The sequence below is a fragment of the Prionailurus bengalensis genome, chromosome A2 (genome assembly GCF_016509475.1).
Source record: "Prionailurus bengalensis isolate Pbe53 chromosome A2, Fcat_Pben_1.1_paternal_pri, whole genome shotgun sequence".
NCBI classification, from domain to species: domain Eukaryota; kingdom Metazoa; phylum Chordata; class Mammalia; order Carnivora; family Felidae; genus Prionailurus; species Prionailurus bengalensis.
In genome coordinates, this window is record NC_057348.1 from 23381259 (window position 1) to 23403231 (window position 21973).

At 45.2% G+C, this 21973-nt stretch overlaps 1 protein-coding gene across 3 annotated transcripts in view; it reads left to right on the forward strand.

The window, feature by feature from the left end:
• The window catches only part of CACNA2D3 (calcium voltage-gated channel auxiliary subunit alpha2delta 3), an 860144-nt gene that overhangs the window by 677116 nt on the left and 161055 nt on the right, over positions 1 to 21973 (forward strand). For all 3 annotated transcript variants that reach the window (XM_043587660.1, XM_043587659.1, XM_043587661.1), the window contains 7 exons: positions 5518 to 5589; positions 5847 to 5908; positions 7270 to 7337; positions 11572 to 11617; positions 11776 to 11873; positions 13965 to 14058; positions 17000 to 17095. In XM_043587660.1, the coding sequence (XP_043443595.1) occupies positions 5518 to 5589; positions 5847 to 5908; positions 7270 to 7337; positions 11572 to 11617; positions 11776 to 11873; positions 13965 to 14058; positions 17000 to 17095 (536 nt within the window). The remainder of the gene's footprint in view (positions 1 to 5517; positions 5590 to 5846; positions 5909 to 7269; positions 7338 to 11571; positions 11618 to 11775; positions 11874 to 13964; positions 14059 to 16999; positions 17096 to 21973) is intronic.

Genomic DNA, 21973 nt, shown 5'->3' on the forward strand with positions numbered 1-21973 from the left:
AGAACAGATCTTCAGGGACCCGTGAGCCAAGAAGCGAGGCTGAGCCATCCATAGCCCAGCCTGAATCCCTGGTGTTGATCACCTCTGGGAAGGAAAAAATAGCTTTTAAAATGGTATTTATTCTTTGGTTACGAATTCCCAGAGAAGGTTGAAGGAAGTGAGGATATTTTTCTTACTTCTGTTACCTGTTAGTCATTCCCAAACTCTCCACAGGGAACATGATTATTCCTATAAAGAGGAAAAAAAACTAATATAAATAATAGTAACTGACATATATTTGAACTCTTCCTACAAGCCAGCTCTCCTATAAGTGCTATATGTGGATGACCTGGTTTATTCTACACAATCGTCCTTTGAAGTAGGTGTTATTGCTATCCTCATTTTGCAGGTGAGGAAACTGAGACAGAGAACTGATTGGTCCATGGGCTCACAGTATGGATTCCAGCCCAGGCAGTCTGGCCCCAAAGCTCTTGACCACATTGGTATGCCTTAGAGAGAGCCTTTGTGTCCAAGAGTCCTTGAAGACTGTATCAGTGCCTCAGTATTCTCATAGTATCCTCCCCTGAGTGGTGCAGCAAAGATGGGGGTCCTTGCACCCAGATGCTAAACAAAACCTTGCCATGGGGTGTTGTTGCAATTACCAGCCTGTCAGATCCTGCCTCTGGTCCAACTGACATCCCTTTGTTGCCGTGTGAGCCTTGTCTACAGCCCTACAATCAACTCATGTTTCTCCTTACCTAGGATGATTCTGGAGGAAATGTCCTTTGTGTCTTCTTTCTAAAGCCCCATAAACCTCTTCTCCCGGGGTAAATTTCTGAGAACTGTGCCCATTTAGGTTGTTCTTTTTTATACCTACTCCAGTGTCTCTGCAGTTCATGCTTGAGCCCAGGACCCCAAACCAAGCACAGCCCACCTGAAAGAGAGAGAGAGAGAGAGAGAGAGAGAGAGAGAGAGAGGATTTTGATTTTGTTGTACAGATGCTCTGTGCCCGAGTCTGTTTTCATATTTTGGGTAAATGCTTACTGGAAATGATAGACCTGTTTATCTCCTGCTTCTCCTTTCCCCAAATTGCATGTCTTTGGGGGCCTGGATGTGCGTGCCACTTGTGCACCAGGAAAGGTGAGGCTCGTGTTCTGATGTGGATAACAAACCACCATTAGCAGGATAAGGTATCATTATATACTTACGCATAAAACCTAAGGTGATCAACAAATATCTGAGGGAAACTTCCTTTTTTTAAAATATAATTTATTGTCAAACTGACTTCCGTATACTACCCAGTGCTCATCCCAACAAGTGCCCTCCTCAGTGCCCATCACCTACTTTCCCCTCTCCCCCACACCCCGACAACCCTTAGTTTGTGCTCTGTATTTAAGAGTCTCTTATGTTTTGCCTCCCTCCCTTTCCATTTGTAATTTTTGTCCCCCTCCCCATAGTCTTCTGTTAAGTTTTTCAAGATCCACATATGAGTGAAAACATACAATATCTGTCCTTCTCTGACTGACTTACTTCACTGGACATAATACCCTCCAGATCCGTCCACTTTGCTGCAAATGGCCCGATTTCATTCTTTCTCGTTACCAAGGAGTATTCCATTGTATATGTAAACCACATATTCTTTATCCATTCATCAATCGTTGGACATTTAGGCTCTTCCCATAATTTGGCTCTTGAAAGTGCTGCTGTAAACATTGGGGTACAAATGCCCCTATGCATCAGCACTCCTGTATCCCTTGGGTAAATTCCTAGTAGCGCTATTGCTGAGTCATAGGGTAGATCTATTTTTAATTTTTTGAGGAACCTCCACACTGTTTTCCAGAGTGTCTACATGAGGGAAACTTCCTTAGTAAGCTTTAACACAGGAGGAAGAGCTGTAGGCTCCCAATGGGACCAGAAGCATGACCACTAGCTTGAGCATGGGTGCTTTGAATGGTCAGCAAATCTGCCTCAGCTTCAGGGTGCAGGCGAGAGAGACAGACTCACTGGGGGCTCTGGGAAGCACGTGTGACCTGGATAACGCAGGGGCCAGGGGAAGGAGGATGGCTCTTATCGACCGGGGAGCCTGATCACCATCACCAGAAAACTATTTTCAGCTCGGTGAGGTTTGACCTTTATTTTATCAGCTACACTATGATGAAAGCTGCTTTCATGTCCACCGCATTATCACACTTGCATCAGATAGGAAAAAAGAAAGGTATATCATTGATGCTTTAATTTGCTCTTCTTTGACACCATTAAGTGGAACATCTGCACGGGTGATTTTTTTAATGACTACATAATATGCTAACATATGGGCACACCCAGACTTGTTAGGGAACTTTCCTCCACCAGGCCATGTTCATTTCTCCAGTTGCTCATCGCTGTCGTCCAGGTAGTGACAAATTCAATGGCTATTTGGACAGCTCTGAGCAGCACCGTCGATCACACCCTTCCTGGCCTGGTTGGGGTGTATAGCTTCCTTACCGCCCCACCGCTCTGGTCTCTGCTCCGCGTATGCCTCTGCCATCCTGTCTTGCACGCTAGCTGTACTTACTGTAGGATGTGTGGGGTCAAACCTCCGTCTCCTCAGATGGAAAAGTGACATTTCTAGACCGTTTCAGTCTTCCAGTGCTGTTCCCATCACTCAGTCCATTGAAAAAGTACAAAACCCCCTTTCCTCTTGTGGCAACAAGGACAGAAACCACCTTCCTGTCAGCCCTAGTTCACAGTAACCAGACGGGATAGCCTACTGGAAAATTAAAACCTCAGACTGGTGGGGCACCTGAATGGCTTGTTTAGTTAAGCATCTGACTCTTCATTTCAGCTCAGGTCATGATCATGATCTCACTATTTGTGGGATCAAGCCCCACTGTCATCGGAGAGCCCATTTGGGATTCTCTCTCTCCTTCTCTCTGCCCTTCCCTGACTCACGTGCGCTCTCTCTGTCTCTCTCTAAATAATAATCTTTTTAAAAGCCACCTCAGACATTTCATGGTCAAGTTTAAATTAAAACTTTTCTTTGATTTAAAAAAAAAATCCAGAAATAACATACATTATTTTTATATTCATGCTCTACAGTTGTATATGAATGCTTTACATTTGTCCAAAAGCTTTCTCTCCTGATTTGAGAAACAAAAATAATGACATGGGTTTAAGGGGCAGAGATCCTGTGTGACCGTAGACAAGTTTTTTCATTTTGTGCCTCAGTTTCCCCACCTGTAAAACAGGGATAATAATTGTGCCTTATTTTGAGGGTTTTAAAACCTGTACCTGACACATAGTAAGAGCTTAGTAGACAGTGTCTGTAAGTATTGTCTGGGCTTTATAAGACTGATCAACACCGTTATGCAGCACCTGATGGGATCCTGGGGTCTGGGAGGCCTCACTTAGAACACTCTTGATGGGATGAATGAAAGAGGAGTAAACGTAGCCACAGAGAGGTCACAGAACAGTGGTCTGTGTCACCAGTAAGACTTGAGTCTTGATATCCTGGGTTATTTCTCTTTACCATGGGCTGACCCTTTTTCATTCTGGGCTGACCTGCAGGTTGTAAAGAGCCACGATTTTAACACAGGAACTGGGGAGGGGGGCGCGGTGCAGGGGGGTTCCCATAATCCGTTATTTGTTCATGAGCAGCACTTCCAAGCAATGAAACCTATTAAGAGACATCAGAGTGCATCACAGAGTAAGGTGTATTTCTTATGTGGCTCACAGTCAAAGTTGGAAAGACATCGGTTTGGAGCATGGGCATCTGTGGTCAAGCAAACTCAAGCTTGAATTCTGATTCCTTAAGCTCTTGACCGGGGTCTGACATCAAAGGGAAGGGGGAGGATGGTAATGACAGTGATTGGAGGTGATGACGGTGGACAACAAACATGTGCTCGGTGCTTAGGGTGGACGAGGCTGTCTTCTAAATATCAGTGCATCTGCTTCCCATGACAACTCCGTGAGTTGGGTGCTGTCGTTAGTTCCATTTTGCAGGAAAGGAAACAGAGACACAGAGAGGGTAAGCAAGTTGTCCAAGATCGTAAGCTCTGGCTCTGGAGTCCACTTCCTAACTATAGTGCTATTCTGCGTACAAGTAGGTGTTCAATAAGTGTAATCTGTTTTTGTTAAAATTGAAGAAAAGAGAAAGACCAGACTAATCATCCAACCATTTGCCTCCAGAGAGTATCAGTGACCTTGGCCTTGGAGCCGCCTGGGGATGATGCTGATTGTTCAGTGCTACTGGGGGTTGGGGGCGGGGTGGTAGGGACTCATGGAGAAGCTTACCTAATCTCCGACTTGCCTGGGGAATGTGAGAGGGGAGGGTCCCAAATGGCTTTAGGCAGGCACCAGAAAGAGGAAAAATGAAAACCATGTTAAAGATAAATCGAGCCGTTCTTAAAAGTTAGAAAGTAGACTTAATTAGGACCAGCTCTCCCCATCCAAAACCACAAAAGTTAAAATGGGAAAATATTTCCAGAAATGCCCATTATGTGTTGTTAAAAAATATCTAGAGTAAAATATATGTTTTATTTTATACATGCCTCCAGCTAAAAATTATGCTTTTGACTCTCTATCACAGAAGACGGGAATGTGAACCCAAATCTAGACAGCCCCGAATCAAATTTAGGTTGCTTGCAAACATTACAGTTTTCTATCGGCCAGATCTTAGTCAAGCTCCTCAGAGGAGAGAAGAGGGGAGAGAATTAAAAAAAAAAAAACAAAAAAACAAAAAAAAAAAACAAAAAAAAAAAAACCAAGCACAAGGCCAGGAAAGAGTCTCTCCTGACAGGCTGTGGCATGTTAGCATCTGCTCCTGTTCCATTAAATGGCATACCCTTCGTCTCCCATTGGTGCCCATGTCTTTCATCACTGCGTCTGCTGTCCTTCTGTGAACCCACAGAAGGGCCACACATAATTAGAAGAGGTCAGCCAGGGGCGGGAGGAGAGCATGAGGCTCACTGTCCCTAGATGGGACCTCCAGAACTCAGATACCGGGTTGCCCTGTCACTGCCCGTGAACCGTAAGCGAGACCATTAACTGGCTCAGATTTCTCCAAGAGCATTTGAAGATGCTTCGTGCCATAGAAAGCGAATCCCTGTCTTCCAAATGGTTGGCTTAAAAAAATACCATGTAGGAAAATATCTTTAACTTGATTATGTTTTGAAAAACGATTTCTTCATGAAAAACTAGTACCCTTTTTGAAAACGCAACTTGTCCCCAGAGACATTCTTGCCCTCATGAGTGTTTTCACGGTCGTTGGGGCTTTGTTCTCTGACTCTCAGGCGTAGTCCACATAGCCCAGGCTTTTTCATTGGGGCTGCCCCGAGGTTTACACGAGCACCCCAAACTGAAGTCGAAAGTCATTTGTCGCTGTTAGCCTCTCTCCCCTGGTATAGCGGCTGTTGGATGTGTACTCTGGAGAAGCCCTGTTCTACAGCGCGGGTGCTTGGCATGCACCACCGAATGTGCTCCCTAGCTGCAGGACACAAGCTGCCCAGAGGGCATGCAACCTAGGAAAGGACTAATACCAGCTTCCTTCTGTCGTTTCAGTTAAGAAACGCCATGGTGAACCGAAAGACTGGGAAGTTCTCTATGGAGGTGAAGAAGACAGTGGACAAAGGGGTACATTTTTCTCAAACATTCTAGCCGCTTTACTTTAAAACAAACCACTGTGAAAAATTAGCTTTGAAAGCTCTATCTGGAATAAATATCTTTCGCTGAGATCATTTTTCTCTTGTCTTTACTTATCTCAAACAAGATTCATGTAGTACTGTTAACGTGATCATAGCGTGTCCATTTATTTTTATTTATTTCTGAAAACGTCACCTAGCAGACTAACCATGTTTTCTTCTCTCTACGACTTTTTTTTTTCAATCTAGAAACGGGTTTTGGTGATGACAAATGACTACTATTATACAGACATCAAGGGTACCCCTTTCAGGTAGAGCTGACCATAATACATGGACATTCCATCAGATCCATCACTTGTGTTTGTACAAAACCTGCTGACGCTCTCAGAGCTCGTCATCTGAAGATAACCAAACACCCTGCCGAAAGGCTGGAAAGAGTGAGGAAGGGGCTTTTCCCAGGCTGCTTTTGTTTCTGTTTTCCAGAAGGGGGAAGATGGTTCAGGCTCACCTAGGAAGACTCACTCAATTTGTCATGGCTTTGCATCTCATTATCGAGCAAATAAGCTTTGGGGGTTCCAACTAAGGGTGGAGAGACCAGTTCAGAGGGTTACCAGGTTCCTTAACCATCTATCTAACTTGCTGCCCAGTGAGTTCCATTTCACCTTTTATTTCCATGATCAAAAAACAGGCCTTCAAACTAGGAAATAGCATATCCATCCTTACGTGTTGTGCTTCCATTTTAATTTCTCTGAAGTGTACTTCTGTGCTTGTCTACCTTTGAATCCTGTTATTTCTCTGTAACAGTCCTGAAAAATGGCTTTGCCCCATTGCCTGCTCTCAGACATGCATGTGGCATTCTATAGTCTCCTGCTCCTGTGACCTTACTGCTGTAACACTTTTATAGGAAGTTATTTCAGTGGGGCTGCTTCACATTCCTGAGCTGGTGCCTCACAGAGCTAAGGAGAGAAAGAATTTACTGACTGTAGATTAACCTGAAAAATAAATGATGGCATCGCTGTCATAGACTGCCAGGGATCCCGAGTTTAATTGCAGTTGGAAGCAGAGCAATTGAGGGAACACGGGACCGCTAAGTGGGTTTGCCAAATGAAGAGACTGTGTTTTCAAAATAGATTCTCTTACTTTAGAAAGGAGCTTAAATCAAGCTCGTGAGAGTGGGAAAAATCTACTAGACCAGGGAGAGGGTTGGGCACAGATGCCCACAATGCAATAATGTGGCTACATGCTAGCGGTAGTGGAAATTTTTATGTTCACCCTTGGAAGGTTCCCTAGTCCTAAGCTCTAGGGTCTGGAAAGACCCATCTGTGGCTGAATGTAGGGCAGGAGTATGTAAGGTAGTGGTGAGGGCCAGGGCGCATGGCTCTCGCGAGGGCATCCGAAAGAAGGGCCAGCAGTTTGCCACGCCTCTTTCAAGATGCGCAAGAGCAGCCAATGGCTGCTGGCACTTCCAATCAGAAATTGCTTTGAAGCGGCTGATTGAACCTAAGAAAAACGAACACCAACTATAATCAGTGGGGTTTTGAAAGTAAACTGTTGGAAAAACTGTTTACAGAACATGAAGTGGAAATGTGAAAATGGAAAATAAAAAGTTAACCCACAAGTCTATTCCAGTCAATGCCATGGATTTCAAGGTCTGCTTTGTTTCTCTGCACAGCTTAGGTGTGGCGCTCTCCAGAGGCCATGGGAAATATTTCTTCCGAGGGAATGTAACCATTGAAGAAGGTAAGATGATGCTTTGACCCGTTTTATCTTTTAGGATGGGGGAAAGGCCCCAGACCCAGCCATTGGGTTCACAAAAGATCTTGCTCATCTGTTCAACCCTCTCTCCAATCCCTGGGCATTTGACTCAACTGATTGCTCACTTGATGTGAGCTTGCTTTCTGAACGGTGGGAATCCCCCCACTAGGGGTGGCTTTCTTTATGGTTTCATTTGTTTATATTCTGCTTTAATCCACAAACCTGTTGAGCCAACTCATAGGATCATCCACCAACTATCTTCTTCTCATGCAGAAAAAATCACGACCAAGAAAAATACAAAGTAGTGTAAAAATTCAAGCCCAGGAGGAATAAAATGAAAACAACGGTATGCAAGCCTTAGTCTTCTACAGTTGAGCCACAGATTTCATTTGTGCTTCAAGGCAGCCCAGGTCCAAGGGGGAAAATATGATCATTTAAATGATATAGCTAGGTCAGAAAGAATAAGGAGCACCTTGAGATTCCCAGGTCCTCTTGTCTTCATAAAGCATAGGCGTACTCAAACTCCCAACGAACAGTAGCGGTTGAAACTTTTAAACCACTGCCACACCCGTACTGCCCTTTACAACAACCCGGTAGCTCAGAGAAGTTGCCTTCCCCAGTATCACCAGTTCACAGGGAGGGGTGAGGCTGAGCTCTGAAAGTCTCCACTCCCCAAGTGGCCCTGAGTAAGTCACTCACCCAATCTGGGTGTTAGATTTTGCATCTCCACAGAGAAGGAGCAGGACCAGACCAGTGCTCTTTCTGGGTGTCCCCAGAAAGTATGGCGAAGAGCAGGAAGGTTGATTACAAGCCAGTTCTAATTGGTTCGAGCTGCTTACAAGTGCATGTGGTGAACTTCCAGAAGCTGGACCACTTTGGGGCTCTCTCCAATGATGTAGTGGAGAGTGAAGAGATTGGTGGTCCCGAGATGCCAAGTTCCATAGCCAGCCTCTGGTCTACTGACAACTAGCGTGCATTGTTTTACAGGTGTGAGTCTTTGTCTCACAAGTCATTGTGAGATCTTAAGGACTAGAAAGAAGATCGAAAGCTTTTGTTGTGCCCATTTCAGAGCTAATCAATCATATGGCCTCTTTTCCCAGAGACACATAAGACAGAGCAGGCAACTTTGTTACTTGGGCGAGATACTTAAAAGGATGTGTTCTCAGAAATTGCTTTTTTTTAACTTCTAGAATTTTCTGGTTGTATGAGCCATGTGTGGCTCTGTGGATATCACTGTCCATGAAGCCAGAAAATACATGTCTAAACTATGTGAGGTGAAGCTGAGGGAACAGCTCATGGTCAGAACAATAGAGAGAGAGATTATTAATGGGTTATTTGCATCTCATGTGTCCATTTCCTTAGCCAATCCTCAGTACATGGGCTTACCTCTTTCTCTGTCTCTCTGTCTTTCTATCTCTCTCTCTCTGTCTCTCTCTGTCTCTCTCTGTCTGTCTCTGTCTCTGTCTCTGTCTCTCTCTCTCTCTCTCTCACACACACACACACACACACACACACACACACACACAGTTGTTTTGCATTGTCTTTTGGGTCATTTCTTTAGCCATCACCTCTCCCTGTATGTTCCACAGCTGTGAGGCTGAGAGGTCATAGAATTTCAGAGCTAACTATAATCACCATGCAAGAAATTAGTTTGAACCCAAGCAAGGGGGAGACTATCTGGTTATCCACACAAATGAGGTCAGATCTTGCTTTCTCTGTTGGTTCTCTATAAATAAGAGGGCTTGCAATCCTGCCAACTTGGAGTACCCGAGCCTGAGAAAGCTACTTCCACTTGGGCCAAGTAGTAGAGGGTCCTGATCATAAGGGCCATGGCACAATTATTGTTCTGTTCTGTTATTGGAGAAGGTAGAAGTTTCTTGGGGATGGCAACCACACTTCTGTGGGATCTTCCATAAGGAATGCTGCCCCACAGAATGTGGGAATTTTCAACATTGGGCATTTCCCATTGTCATATGTTACAAAGGTGGTCAACAGGTAGACATTGTTCAAAATGTAAGGAGTTGCTACTGAGGCTGAAGGTATGGGTTATAGTTCCACTTGCTGAAATTGTTTCTCTTCTGAATCTCCTTGGCATGCATATATATACATATATGCCATTATATACATACACAGAGAAAGAGAACATAGTAGTTCTTCAATAAATTAGAGCTTATGTCATTATTGTCCATGTTATCAGTCACCAGTAGATGTGGTTGTGTCAGAAGGACCCAAGTCAGAGATGAGCAACTTAGAGAACAATTCAATTTCCTTAGTGGCCTGGGAACTCATAGAGGAAACAATCAGAACAATCTTCCCATCAGAGACTTATCTATAGGTCCTATGAAATAGAGGCAGAGTGGGCTTTGTGGATGATGGTTGATGAGAAAAGAAACTATAAAAATAGAATTGACATCATTAACCCAATATTCCAAGAAGGTGAGAGCCCATCCCAGGGCTGTCGTACTGGTTATTCCTTCTGCCAGAGCACACACTCCATTATCTACAGGCTCGGTCCCTCACCTCCTTCAGGTCTTTGCTTAAAAGTCACTTTCTCAGTGAAGCCTTCCCTGCCTATCCTACTCAAAATTGGAAGTCTTTCTTTTTTACTTCTCATCTCTTGGTGCTGCCTATCCTATTCCAGTCTCTTTCATAGCCCTTATCACTAACTGATATGCTATGTCTTTTAATTTTATTCTCTTTCCACCACTAGAAAACAAATACTGTGAGGGCAGTGATTTTGTTTTGTTCACTGCTATAGTCTCAGGGCCTAGAATAGTATCTGGCACAGAGTTGATGCTCAGTACATATATGGAAAGAAGGAAGGAAGGGAGCAGGGGAGGGAGAAAGGGAAGACAGGATGGATAGATGCATGCATGGCTGCATGGATTGTCCTAGGGACTCATCCCTGCCCCACTTAACCCTCTCCTGGAGTCTATGAGGTAGATTCTGTCATATACATCTTCTGACTAATAGAACTCAGAGTTGAAGTGACATCCCCAAGATCATTCAACCAGTTGGTGTTGGAGCCAGGAAATGACACTTTAGTTCTGTCTGATGATATTCTGTCCAATGTATTCCCTACTTCCTGTAAAATCAAGCAGGGTGGGCAATAGTTAGATCTAGTGTTTCGCTATTTACGTTCTACATTTGTATTTGAGGAAGAAGCTGGAATCCTGAGTGAAGTAAGATACTGCTGGCCATTTGGGAAACTCTGACATCCTCAAACAGACTATAAGCATCATCTGAGTTCCTGAGGCCATCACTCACAAGTGTGTGTCTGCTGATGAGCCTTCAAAATGAACTCACATGAAGATACAATGAAAGAGTTATTTCACAGAGCTAGAGTGATCTGGAGCATTCTGTAAAAACTCCCCAATTCCCTGCAAGCCCCGGTTGTCCCAGCTACCTTTCTGGACTGATGGCACATTTTTACTTAGGATCCTGTAACAACTAGCAACTTTTGCTGGTCAAAAACAGTTGAGTATTGGGGCACCTGGGTGGCTCAGTCGGTTGAATGTACGATGACTCAGGTCATGATCTCGTGGTTCGTGAGTTCGAGCCTTGCGTCAGGCTCTGTGCTAACAGCTCAGAGCCTGGAGCCTGCTCTGGATTCTGTGTCTCCCTCTCTCTCTGCCCCTCCCCTGCTCATTCTGTCTCTCTCTCTCTCTCAAAAATAAACATTAAAAAAATAAAAAAAAAACAGTTGAGTATTGACAATTGCATATCATTCAACCTATCATCTCACCCTCACAACCAACCATCAGTTAGAGACTATTATTATTCCTGGTTTGCACAGGAAGAAACCGTCATTTGGAAAAGTAAAGTAGCCTGCTAATGTCATGCACGAGTTAAGTGGTCCAGCCCAGCTCCCTGCTCAGGCCGTGCACGGCTCCAATGCCAGTGTTTCCACTGTCATACTAAACCTGTCCCCCGGAACTCACTAGTGTGTCATTTATCTTCATGGAGTTCAGGCTTTCCTGGGGCACTCAGCCTGGGAAGGCTACAGTGGTGGCCTAGGGAGATGGAAGTGGGGAGAGAGTTCTGCCTGGTTTCCTTTGTCCAGTGTCCCTTTTCTTGGGCAGATATCTTTGGCATTGGTGCCTACCCATCACCACTCAATGGCCCTGTCCTCAAGCATTTAGAGCACATGAGAGCTGAGGGGTGTCCGTGCCCCACGCAGGTGATCCTTACTCATTAACTCCTTCTCCTTGATCTCCAGGCCTGCATGACTTAGAGCACCCTGACGTATCCCTGGCAGATGAATGGTAAGAATTAAACCATCCTTCATCAGCATGGGTATTTGTTGCCATCTTTGATTTCAAATCCTCTATACTCCCTCCCTACCTCTCCTGGTTCAAAGGCAAAGGAAGGCGATGCCACAAATACTCACGTGTTCCTGTTTTGGCCCATGTCATGTTCTTAGGTCCTACTGCAACACTGACCTACACCCAGAGCACCGTCATCTATCTCAGCTAGAAGCCATCAAGCTCTACCTCAAAGGCAAAGAACCTCTGCTCCAATGTGAGTGTGCTGTGTGTGTGTGTCACCAGAGTACACAATGAACCGAAAACCGTACTTCCCCTCAGCTTTCAAGGGAAGCTTTGCTCCAGTAGAGATGATCAGTCAAATTTCTGCTTCCTAGAGGAGCAGGAGGAAGAATGTGGGCCACTGGAAACCATGCAGAAACCCCAGTCTCATTCTAGCCTTTGCACTGGATTTGCCCCCCTACCAGACCATTTAAGTCAAGCACCTGAGTAAGATGGAAACTACCACTAGGAGGGGACTGTGAATATCTGTTCCCTTATTTTACATGAGAAACAAGGGCAGGAAACAGAACTGGTGGCATCTCAGGGCCTACTCGAGGTCTGCTTCCCTCCAGAGTGGAATCATCACAGACACATGTTGCCTCATGAGGTATATGTGCTGTTGCCCCTCCTCTTACCACGGGGCCTCTGAGGGAGCTCAGTGAGTCAGAAATGGCCCGTGGCCAGTGCAGAGAGGGCAGGGAGAGAGCAGCAGGCCTGATGCTCACCAAGTGCAAGAGCAGCCCCTGGACTGGCATCTAAGTTAGTTACAGCGACTAGTTTGGGCGAGGAGAGATTTCAGCAGTGAGCACAGCACCTGCCCCTACCCCCAACAGGTAGCACTTGTTCATTGATGTGAACGGTTCTTTACCTATATTATTTCCTAGACTAACCACAGCAGCCCTGTGAGAGCTGGAAGGACGTTTATCTAGCTTCTAAAGTGCATCCTCATGGAATGGATTTACTTTTGGGGACATGCTCTAGTAGAGAAAAGATCAGATGGACATCATATAAGCCTATCTTGTTTCATTTTCTTTGATTTTCTGAAGGACATATTTAAAAAACAAAGGGATAGAGATATGTTTTAAAATTTACATCTACCATCCAGCTTAATCAAATCTTAATATTTTTCCCTATTTCCTTCAGGCGCTTTCTAAGGAATGAAACATTACAGATAATATTGAAGCCCCTGAGTCCCCTGTGTGGTCCCGTTTCCCTCCCAGAAAAAGCTACCCTCCTGTATTTGTCACTCCTAGGCAATTATACTATCATATTATCTATATTATTATTACATTATTATATTATACTATTACTATATATAGTAATATATACAGATGTATATATGTGTGCATATATATGTATATACGTATGTATAGGTATCGATGAATAGTATGTGCCATTATTTTCATTATTCTGTATATTAAAATTTATATATGGTATATTATATTATCTACGATATAACATATGTATTGTTCTATAACTTGTGTTTCACTCGTTGCATTGTTGAGATTTACTTATGTTGATCATTTACCTGTGATGCATTTGTTTGAATTACTATATGGTATCCCAAGACGTAACTATATCTCACTGTGTCCATTGTCTTTTTGGTGATGAGTTATTTTTAGTTTTTGCTTTTAGAGCAAAGTGCCATTATCTTGTTGGCCAGCATCAGGGTGAGGACTGGCCGGCTGTAGGTGACAGTTAGCCCCTCTGCAGAGTGATTGGAGGGCTCTGGGATGCCTCTGCTGCACTCATGATATCCCCCTGACTCCTTAGCCTCTTCCACAGAGCCCCAGCAAGATTCCCTCTTTGGATAGGGGCAGGTTTCCTGCTTTAAATCGACAAAAACAAACAGTCCTACCAGATGGAAGGTGTCACAAAGTAGAGGAGTCCCAGGAGTGTTTAGTTATCACATCCCTCTCTCTTCTTACAAACGACTGGGAGCAGGGCCCTGAAGAACCACAGGTAGAGGACAGAAGTGCAGATGGACCGAGCAAACTTTCTAAGACATGCCGGTCCATGGCATCAACTCCTAGATGGGAAGAGAAAGCAGAAAACTGAAGTGTGACACACCCGAGACTCTCTGTTTACTATCGTTTCATCCAGATGCTCTGGGGGGCCCTGTATTGCAGGCATATCAGTTGTCAGAACTGACCCATATTTTCAGCCGGTGGGAGGTTAATGCCTAACACGACACATCACAGGAGAGAGTGGCCTGCAGACACTGCAAATGAGCACGGCGAGACCTCTCGTGCCCCCGTTTGGGGCCCAGCCACAGCCATCTTCTCAAGTCTGTCCCTTCCAATAGGTGATAAAGAATTGATACAAGAAGTCCTTTTTGATGCCGTGGTGAGCGCTCCCATTGAAGCATATTGGACCAGTCTTGCCCTCAACAAATCTGAGTAAGTGGTTGCACGTGTCCCCCTTTCCTGGCCATTTCCCCACAAGCCGTCCGAAATATGGTTATGGTTTAAAGAACTAAAGTGTTTGGGGAGCTTGGTGTTAAAGTGCTTTAATTTTTCCCAAAGCTCCAAACCACAAGAGCTAGAGCAGATTAGCGGCTCGGGCTTGGGTGGCAAGCTCCCGGGTTTGACATATAATTTGAGCGTTAGCGTTACATGAAATTTGGTGTGCCGGGGTGGGGGGCACTGGCGAGGGAGAGGGAGGCAGAAGGAGCACTTAGCTTCTTGCCCTGCATGGCCCCCTGTACTTCACAGTCTGGAGGGGACTTGGGATCTGGGCCAGGCCGGGTTATAAGTCGGACGGGGAAGTGAGAGCTCTGTTTCATGAGGGTGTCAGGATATAACCCTGTGGTTTTCTTTCTGTGGCAGAGGACGCAGGGAGAGGGGGCTGGGCAGTGGTAGCTGTTGTCAAAGTCTTCAGCAGCTTATCAATGTTATTATTATTTTACTAATTGAAGGGGTTATTAAAGATTGAAAATAGAAAGAAAAAGCATTCCTTTTTCCTTATACCTTCATGTCAGACATTATTTAGTTCTCTCTCCTTTTTTGTTCTTCGTTAGCTCCATTCATTCATTTACCTTGCCTTTTGTATATCCTCTTCTCTATCCTATCATTCATTCTGTTCTCATTGTCATTCCTTTATCATTCGTTCATCCATGCATCACCGATTGCATATCTGTTGTGTGCCAGGCGCTGGACTAGGTGTTGGTGAAATGGAGTAACTCAATCAAACACAGTCCTTGCCGTCATGGTACCTGTGGTGTGTAGCATCCCAGATTATTATAAGAATTTGATAACTGCTTTGAAAGAAGTGTAAGGACGTGCAGACTGTGACAAGACCTAGAGTGGAGATGAAAGACAGAAGGCCTTTCTGAGCAGAAACTAGTTCAAGGGTTAGGGAGCATTCTAAGGAAAATGGAACAACGTGTGCAAACGTCCTGAGGTACGATAGTATTTGACACATTTGAGGAATTTAAAGAAGGCCAATGGAACTGAAATATAGAAGGTAGGCTCGAAGACGTTGGCAGATGAGGGTTCAGAGGGGCTAGATGGCTCAGGACCTTGGGAGTCAGGTGAAGGATTTTGGCTACTATACTACAGGTGTTGGAAAGCCACTGAACGATTTTAAGAACATTTTAAGATGTTAAGAAGGACATGATCGTATTTGCATTTTTAAAGAATATCCTCCTCCTGCTATGTGAAGAATAGTTTAATGGGATAAGAGCAATAAGAAAGGCTTCTACAGCATTCCAAGGGATTTGCCACTCAGACCAAGGCAGTGGCTGTGGCACAGAGAGGAAAGATCCACTTGTGGCGTGCTTCAGAACCACCACCACCACCGCTGCCGAGGATTTGATGGTCCACTGAGTGAAGGGAGGGAGACTGAGCTCTCAAGGGTCATTCTCAGATTTACAACACGAATGCCTGTATAGATAGTGGTACCATTTCCTAGGACAGAAGACAAAGAAAGAAGAATTGGTTTGGAACTGAACGTGTCCATAGTGCTTTTCTAGATGTTTTAAGCTTAAGTCTCCCAAGTAGACAGTTTAATACAGGAGTCTGGAGCCCCAAAGAGAGATCACCATTCTCATTATACTTGGAAGTGTCCTTAGACTGCTTACTAACATGGTTCCTATTCCCTGGGAGGTTGGGAAAGAGTCAAAACCTCTCCAGCAATTGCTTTCTCTGGTGGATGTGGAAATGTTTCTTTTAAGCTCTCATGAAACTCAAAATCCCGTGCAAAGATTGCTGGTTCACTCCTAACACATGCTAAAGATTTCCAAAATGGTAGCTTTGCTTTGTAGTCCACATCTGTAACTGATTGGGCAGCCTGGCTTTCCAATTTGGGTAGGCTGCAAGCAGAAACAAATGCATAGTGTTGGTTTTTATTCACCCCTTAAATACTTAAAGGTAGTACCAGCCACTTTGACTACCATCAAAGATCAAGTAACCAAATTATCTTATATTGAAGATGACATGGATAGTGCTTCGCATCAAATGGCTACTAGCATTTAGGGAAGGGAAGCAAACTCAAGAAACAGTATTCTCTTCATACTTTTATCACAGAATTAAATTATGTATCTGTGGAGAAAGACCACTGGCTTTTTGTGAAGAGGTAGGCATTGCGAAAATCCTCAGCACGCTCAAACGTATACAGTATTTGCCTTGAAAGTTGAAAAAAAATTCCTTCAGTGGATTTTAAAATAAGTTTCCTTTGCCAAGGCCATTCTTAGGGGTCCTATGTGTGGTATCCTGCAGGGATTTGAAGACGCCATTTCTTTACTCATCTCTTTGGGGATGGTGGTAAGAAGAAGGCCTGTGCTCTGGAAGAAGTTACAAGTCCGTGACTTCAAACAGCATAGAATTCAGGTCCTAGACATTTCCAGGCTGCAGGTCACTGCAGACTTGACCCAGTGGCCCAGCTGGTACTTTCACTGATGGCAGATTCCACTAATGGTTTCAGGACCAAGAATGGGCTTGGTAGATCAATGCAAAGTTCCCTGTGATGATTTTCTTCCTCTCCATCCAGCCGTTCCCATTCCGGTCTGCTCTTCTGACTTTACACTCAGAACCCTGAGATAAAGATGTACCTATTTAGTGTGGGGGTGCATTTGTTCATGGTGCTTTGGAGTTCTCAGAACTCAATGGAGTTCTTAGTTTTTCTTGCAAGAATTACCAAAAATGCTTTTGTAGGGGGTGAGTTTGCATTCCATGCTTGGTGCGGGTGTGCATATGTGTGTGTGTGTTTCTATAATTTCTTTTAAAATTTCAGGTTTCAAAACTGCTTTTTCATAAAGCAGTCCATGAGTCTTAAAATGCAAAAGCCATTCTCTCCTTACTGTCTGGACGCAACTCCCTGTTGTCTGCTGCTGTGTTTCAGGAACTCTGACAAGGGCGTGGAGGTTGCCTTCCTCGGCACTCGTACGGGCCTCTCGAGGATCAACTTGTTTGTTGGGGCTGAGCAGCTCACCAATCAGTAAGTAGGAAAGCTCCCCTGCAGGGGCCCGGGGAGCTCCTGAAATGGGAAATTCAAGGGATGCTTAAGCTTCTCGGTTCTACCAGCAGTAGAAACAAAATTCAGGCCACCCCAGGCCTGCTGACATGGTTCCTCTCTGTTCTACCGCGGAGGCCCCGGCGTGTGTGCTTGCCTGCCTGTTGGCCTTTCCGCAACCCTTTCTTCTTCATGCTTGCTGGCTTCCGCCCACTGTCCTGGAGTCCTCTCCCGCGCTGGTGAGTCACCGCAGAATCTGGCGACCCAGGGGTTGCTGGGGGAGCGGCCAGAAGGAGGACTCCTGATGGATGGCTCCAGGGCATTCAGCTGCTCCGCAGCTCTGTGGAGGGATTCCTGCCTGTCCAAGAATCAGGGTTTCAAGTCTGTTGTTTATTTGTTTGTGTGCGCTTTAATAAACCTCGGTGCCTCTGCACTGTGCCTGAGGGCCTGCAGAGCCCCACACCCAGGAGTGGGCAGTCCAGTGGGACACGGGTTGGACAGTGTTTCCTTGTGTTGCCAAACAGACCCAGATGGACAATGGGGAGAGAGTCCAGTACCCAGATGTCCTTGAAATCACTGCGCAGCCTCTGTATCTTCAGAGAGCAACAGGGTCTTAACTCTTCAAACTGGTGTTGGACCAGAGCTAGTGTGGGCCTGGGAAGTCCTTTCTGGCCTGATTACTGTTTCTCAGTTTGTTTGTTTGCTTGCTTGCTTGTTTTTTTCTCTGAAGTAAGAGGCATTATTAGGCGAGGGACAAATGGAGTCCGAGATCCAGACAGTTTGCCAAGTGTGTGTGAGGAGGGTTCAGACGTTACTGTGGGCCCTCAGACACCCTGATGTATGGATACCTGAATGACAAGGCCACAGGCTGGCCACCAATCTGAAAGGGGGCGGCCCCACAGAGACCCGAGGAGGGGACACTCCTGTCCCAGCAAGCCCCGGTCAGCAGCGTTCTTGCCTCTTAGGTGAGGCCTTGACCCAACCATATGATCTTATAACACCTAGTCTGGTAAGTGGGAAATCAATAGATTTTTAGATGGTTCATGAACTGGCTTCTACGGCCCATTTGAGGACTCTTTCTCAGCATCTCAAATTTGTCATTTAGGAAGTTGACTACAGTTGTGACTTGATTGTTCCAAGCCCTCTTCAGCCCTTTAGCCCTGCTCAATTGTCTTTCCGGAGGGCAAGTTCCTAGAAGGACTAGAAATTACAAGATACACATCACCTTCTCCTTCTGGAACCTAGAGAGAGGCAGAAGGAGATGTAGGCACTGACTTTCTCCTGCTCAAGAGGAAGGCTGTTGTTTGTATTGAGATAAAACAGACAAACCAGAAGAACAATCACAACAACAAGACAATGCATCTTGCTAGTCTGTCCTGTAGGTCATGCTCAGGATTGCTGGGATGAGCATCTGGCCCATCCCACTGGTTGCCTTTGCTCTGTGCCCCTGGAAAGTGGCAGTGATGATCTCCCTGGGTTCTTGTGAGGATCAAAAAAAACTGTGGATGTAAAACCAGTTTGAGAAACTAAAAATATCTGCAAGTAAGGGTTAGCTCTGCTCCCTGTGACACTACTGTGACCCAGAGTGAGTAGACACTGGCTATCCGGATGATTCTTCGGTCTTCAAGAAACTCATCCCATTGACTCATATAGAACTCAGAACCTTGAGTTCTATTTTTTTTAACGTTTTTAATTTATTTTTGAGAGAGAGAGCATGTGGGGGACGGGCAGAGAGAGAGAGAGAGAAAGAGAGAGGGAGACAGAGGATCCAAAGCAGGCTCTGTGCTGACAGCAGAGAGTCTGATGAACCTGTGAGATCATGACCTAAGCCAAAGTCAGACACTTAACTGATAAAGCCACCTAGGCACTCCAAAAGTTCCATTGTCTTAGGGTCTTGTACCTGCCTACCCTGTCCAAGAAGACGGCATTTGTTAAGGTCCAACTGTCCAGATATACTCTTGGATAGGGCTAGAAAGCTTTTCGAATTTCTGTTTTTAAATAAGGCATACAGAGAAAAGTGCCAAGCTGTGGGGAGAGTGCTAGAGAATATAAAGTCCCTGCCGCAGAACTAACTGGTACTAGCATCAGCCTGCTACACTGAGGTGCCACCTCCTGTCACCACCATCTGCTTTGGAAGCACGTGGATTCTAGTCCGAGGACTCTGTCCCTGCCTCTGCAACCATCAATGTCAGCAGTGAATCTTGTGCATTCCGTGTGGCCTCTTGGAACACCTGTAGCACACAAAGGCAGTCTAAGCGATGACTGCTTCACAGCTTCCATGTGACCCACAGAGAACAAAAGAAGCTCCCGAGATTTAAAAATCCCATATACTTGATGGAGCCATTTTCAGTTTACATACTGTATACATAACTCTGATAGAATCGCGGTGAGTATAAGTTTATAGATGAGTAAATGGGGCTCAGAGATTCAGTGATTGACCCAAGTAATTCACCCAAGGTCATTCGTCTGTGCCTAAAACCTAAACTGGTCTCACACAACACCACAACAGCCCCTAGTATATACAGGTAGGCTTTCATCTTACCTAGAAAGATCTATCTTCCTGAAGAACATTTTCAGAGATTCTGTAGAACCAACTCTCTCCTTCTACTTCCTTCTGAATCACCACTTGGTAGTTATCAGGGACCTACAGGGTTTCCTGGCAACCAGACCCTCTCATGTGAACACCAAAGCCAATGGAGATCATGCCCTGCAGGCTCCTGCTCGCTGCCCTGGTGCCAGCGTGGTCTGGTCCTGGGCAGCAGCCACTGGGCACTCAGTAATGCCGTGTTCCAAGCCTGTCGCCTGCCTTCCTCAAATGTCTCCATCAGTCTAAGTGAAAACCACCTCACACCTCCTAACCAAGCTATTAGCCTCACCTTCCAGGACTGGAAAGGGGCCCCCGGTACCATTAACTGCTGCATGAGAAGGGCACCTTCCTCCCCGTAGTTATATGCATCCCACCACCAAATAGGACTGCCACAAGTGAAAATGCTTGGTTGTGTCATGGCCCAGTGTGGAATACAGCTGTTCATCCCACGGAGGACTAGATAGCAGAGTCTGCTTCACACACCTATCGCAGTCAGGTTTATGAAAAATCTCGTGTCTGATGGGGAAAAAAAAAGCAGAAGGTCACATTTCAATTTTTGTGAGTCCTATTGATTGTAGGATCAGGAAACATTACCACTGAATATACCGGTGCCAGGAGGAGCTTGTCTGTGACCTCAAGCCTGGAACTCCCTACGCCCAGCACTGAATAACTCAAGAGGTCCATGCATCATCAGTTGGCCTTTTGAATGACAGCAGAGAGCCTTTACATAGGAACGTGGCCATACTGATGTGGCAATTTGAAAGAATTGAGAAATACTGTTTAGAAAAGTTTCAGCAAATTGCTTTTAATACTTGAGGAGCTCTTATCTGAATATGAGATTTGATTTATCATGTGATCATTAAGCACATGCTGAGTGCCTGATGAGTGCCAGGCCCTGGAAATGTCAAGAAAAATAATGTCTCTGCCCTTAGAGAGGAATTAGAACATACTAGTGTAAGTTAGAAGGAGGTGTATTTCTATGCTGAGAACTTCAAGGGTGGCCTCCAATGGCACGGGCTTCCTCTAGAAGGGAGCTTTGCATCTTAGAAAGAGATCAAGAGATCAGTGCCTGGCCATACCCTAAAACTACAGAATGCTTTCCTGAGTTAGAAGACAATTCAAGTAGTTTCTAATAACCCAACTTGTTACAACTTAGCATATAAATTCAACCCTACTATAACAATGGAGAATATTTGAGTATTTCTCTCCATGGTCTGTGTGATCCAACTTCACACTGCAAACTGATGGATAGAACATGGTGCCATTTCTGGTTCAATCAGTGGCCTTTTCCCTGCATACACATTGTCCCCTGATTGCTGTCCTTTCCATCCCTTGATTGCTCTCCCTTGCTGCAAGATCTCTGAAGACTGTGGACTAGCCAGGCAGTCATTTCCTCCCCCGAGTTATACTGTCTCAGCCAAGATGAGGCACTTGGGAGAGTAAACATGAGTCTTTGGAGATAAGTGAAGCAAACAAACATTCGCTGGAACTTGGGGATGTGTAAGTCTCTGTGAAGGGAGCCAAAATGGGAACCAAAGCTTCTTTCCTCAGAGACTTCAGGAGGTTTGGGATGGGGACATGACAGAGCAGATAAGACCAAGGAAAGAGAAGGCCATGTGAGAGACCAAGGCTGTGGGGCAGGAACTTGCTAATGTCTCTGTGGATTTGTATGGTGGGTGGGATTTGAGGCACACTGTGAAGGGAATATGATTTTGAAAGGAAGAAACGGGGAAGAGAGTGCAGGTAGGCCTCAGGAGAGAGAGAAGCACTGTGGGCAGTGGGCGCAGGAGGCTGGGCAAGGTAAAGGATTTACAGACAGCTGGAGCAGTCCTGTTGGCTGGAGAGCAGGTGGTGGAGGGAGGGAGGGAGCAAGGATATCCATAGGGCCCACTGCTACCTCTGTTATACTTTTTCTCAGAAGAGTGAAGTCTACTTAATTTGATCTTTCCAAGGATATGTGATCATGTATGGATTGTAAGGCAAGACAGCTTTCCGACTACCCTTTCTTTGGTCTTGTGATACGATTTCTGGAGGTTTTGCTTGCTTGCGTTAGATGCTAAGATGATTCGTTCACTGGATATACTAGGAAAAATTATTTCACCCACGGACAGTCTGACTGCTGGAGTTCTACAGGGTAATTCTGAGCCATCTGGGGTGCATGATGCTACACAGATTCTCTCTGCACTGAGAAAGCCAACACTGTTTTCACCTGACAAAGGTGGTTGGGACATACCCACATCCGGCTTTTCCTTGCTGAGTGGTGCCATGATCCTTCT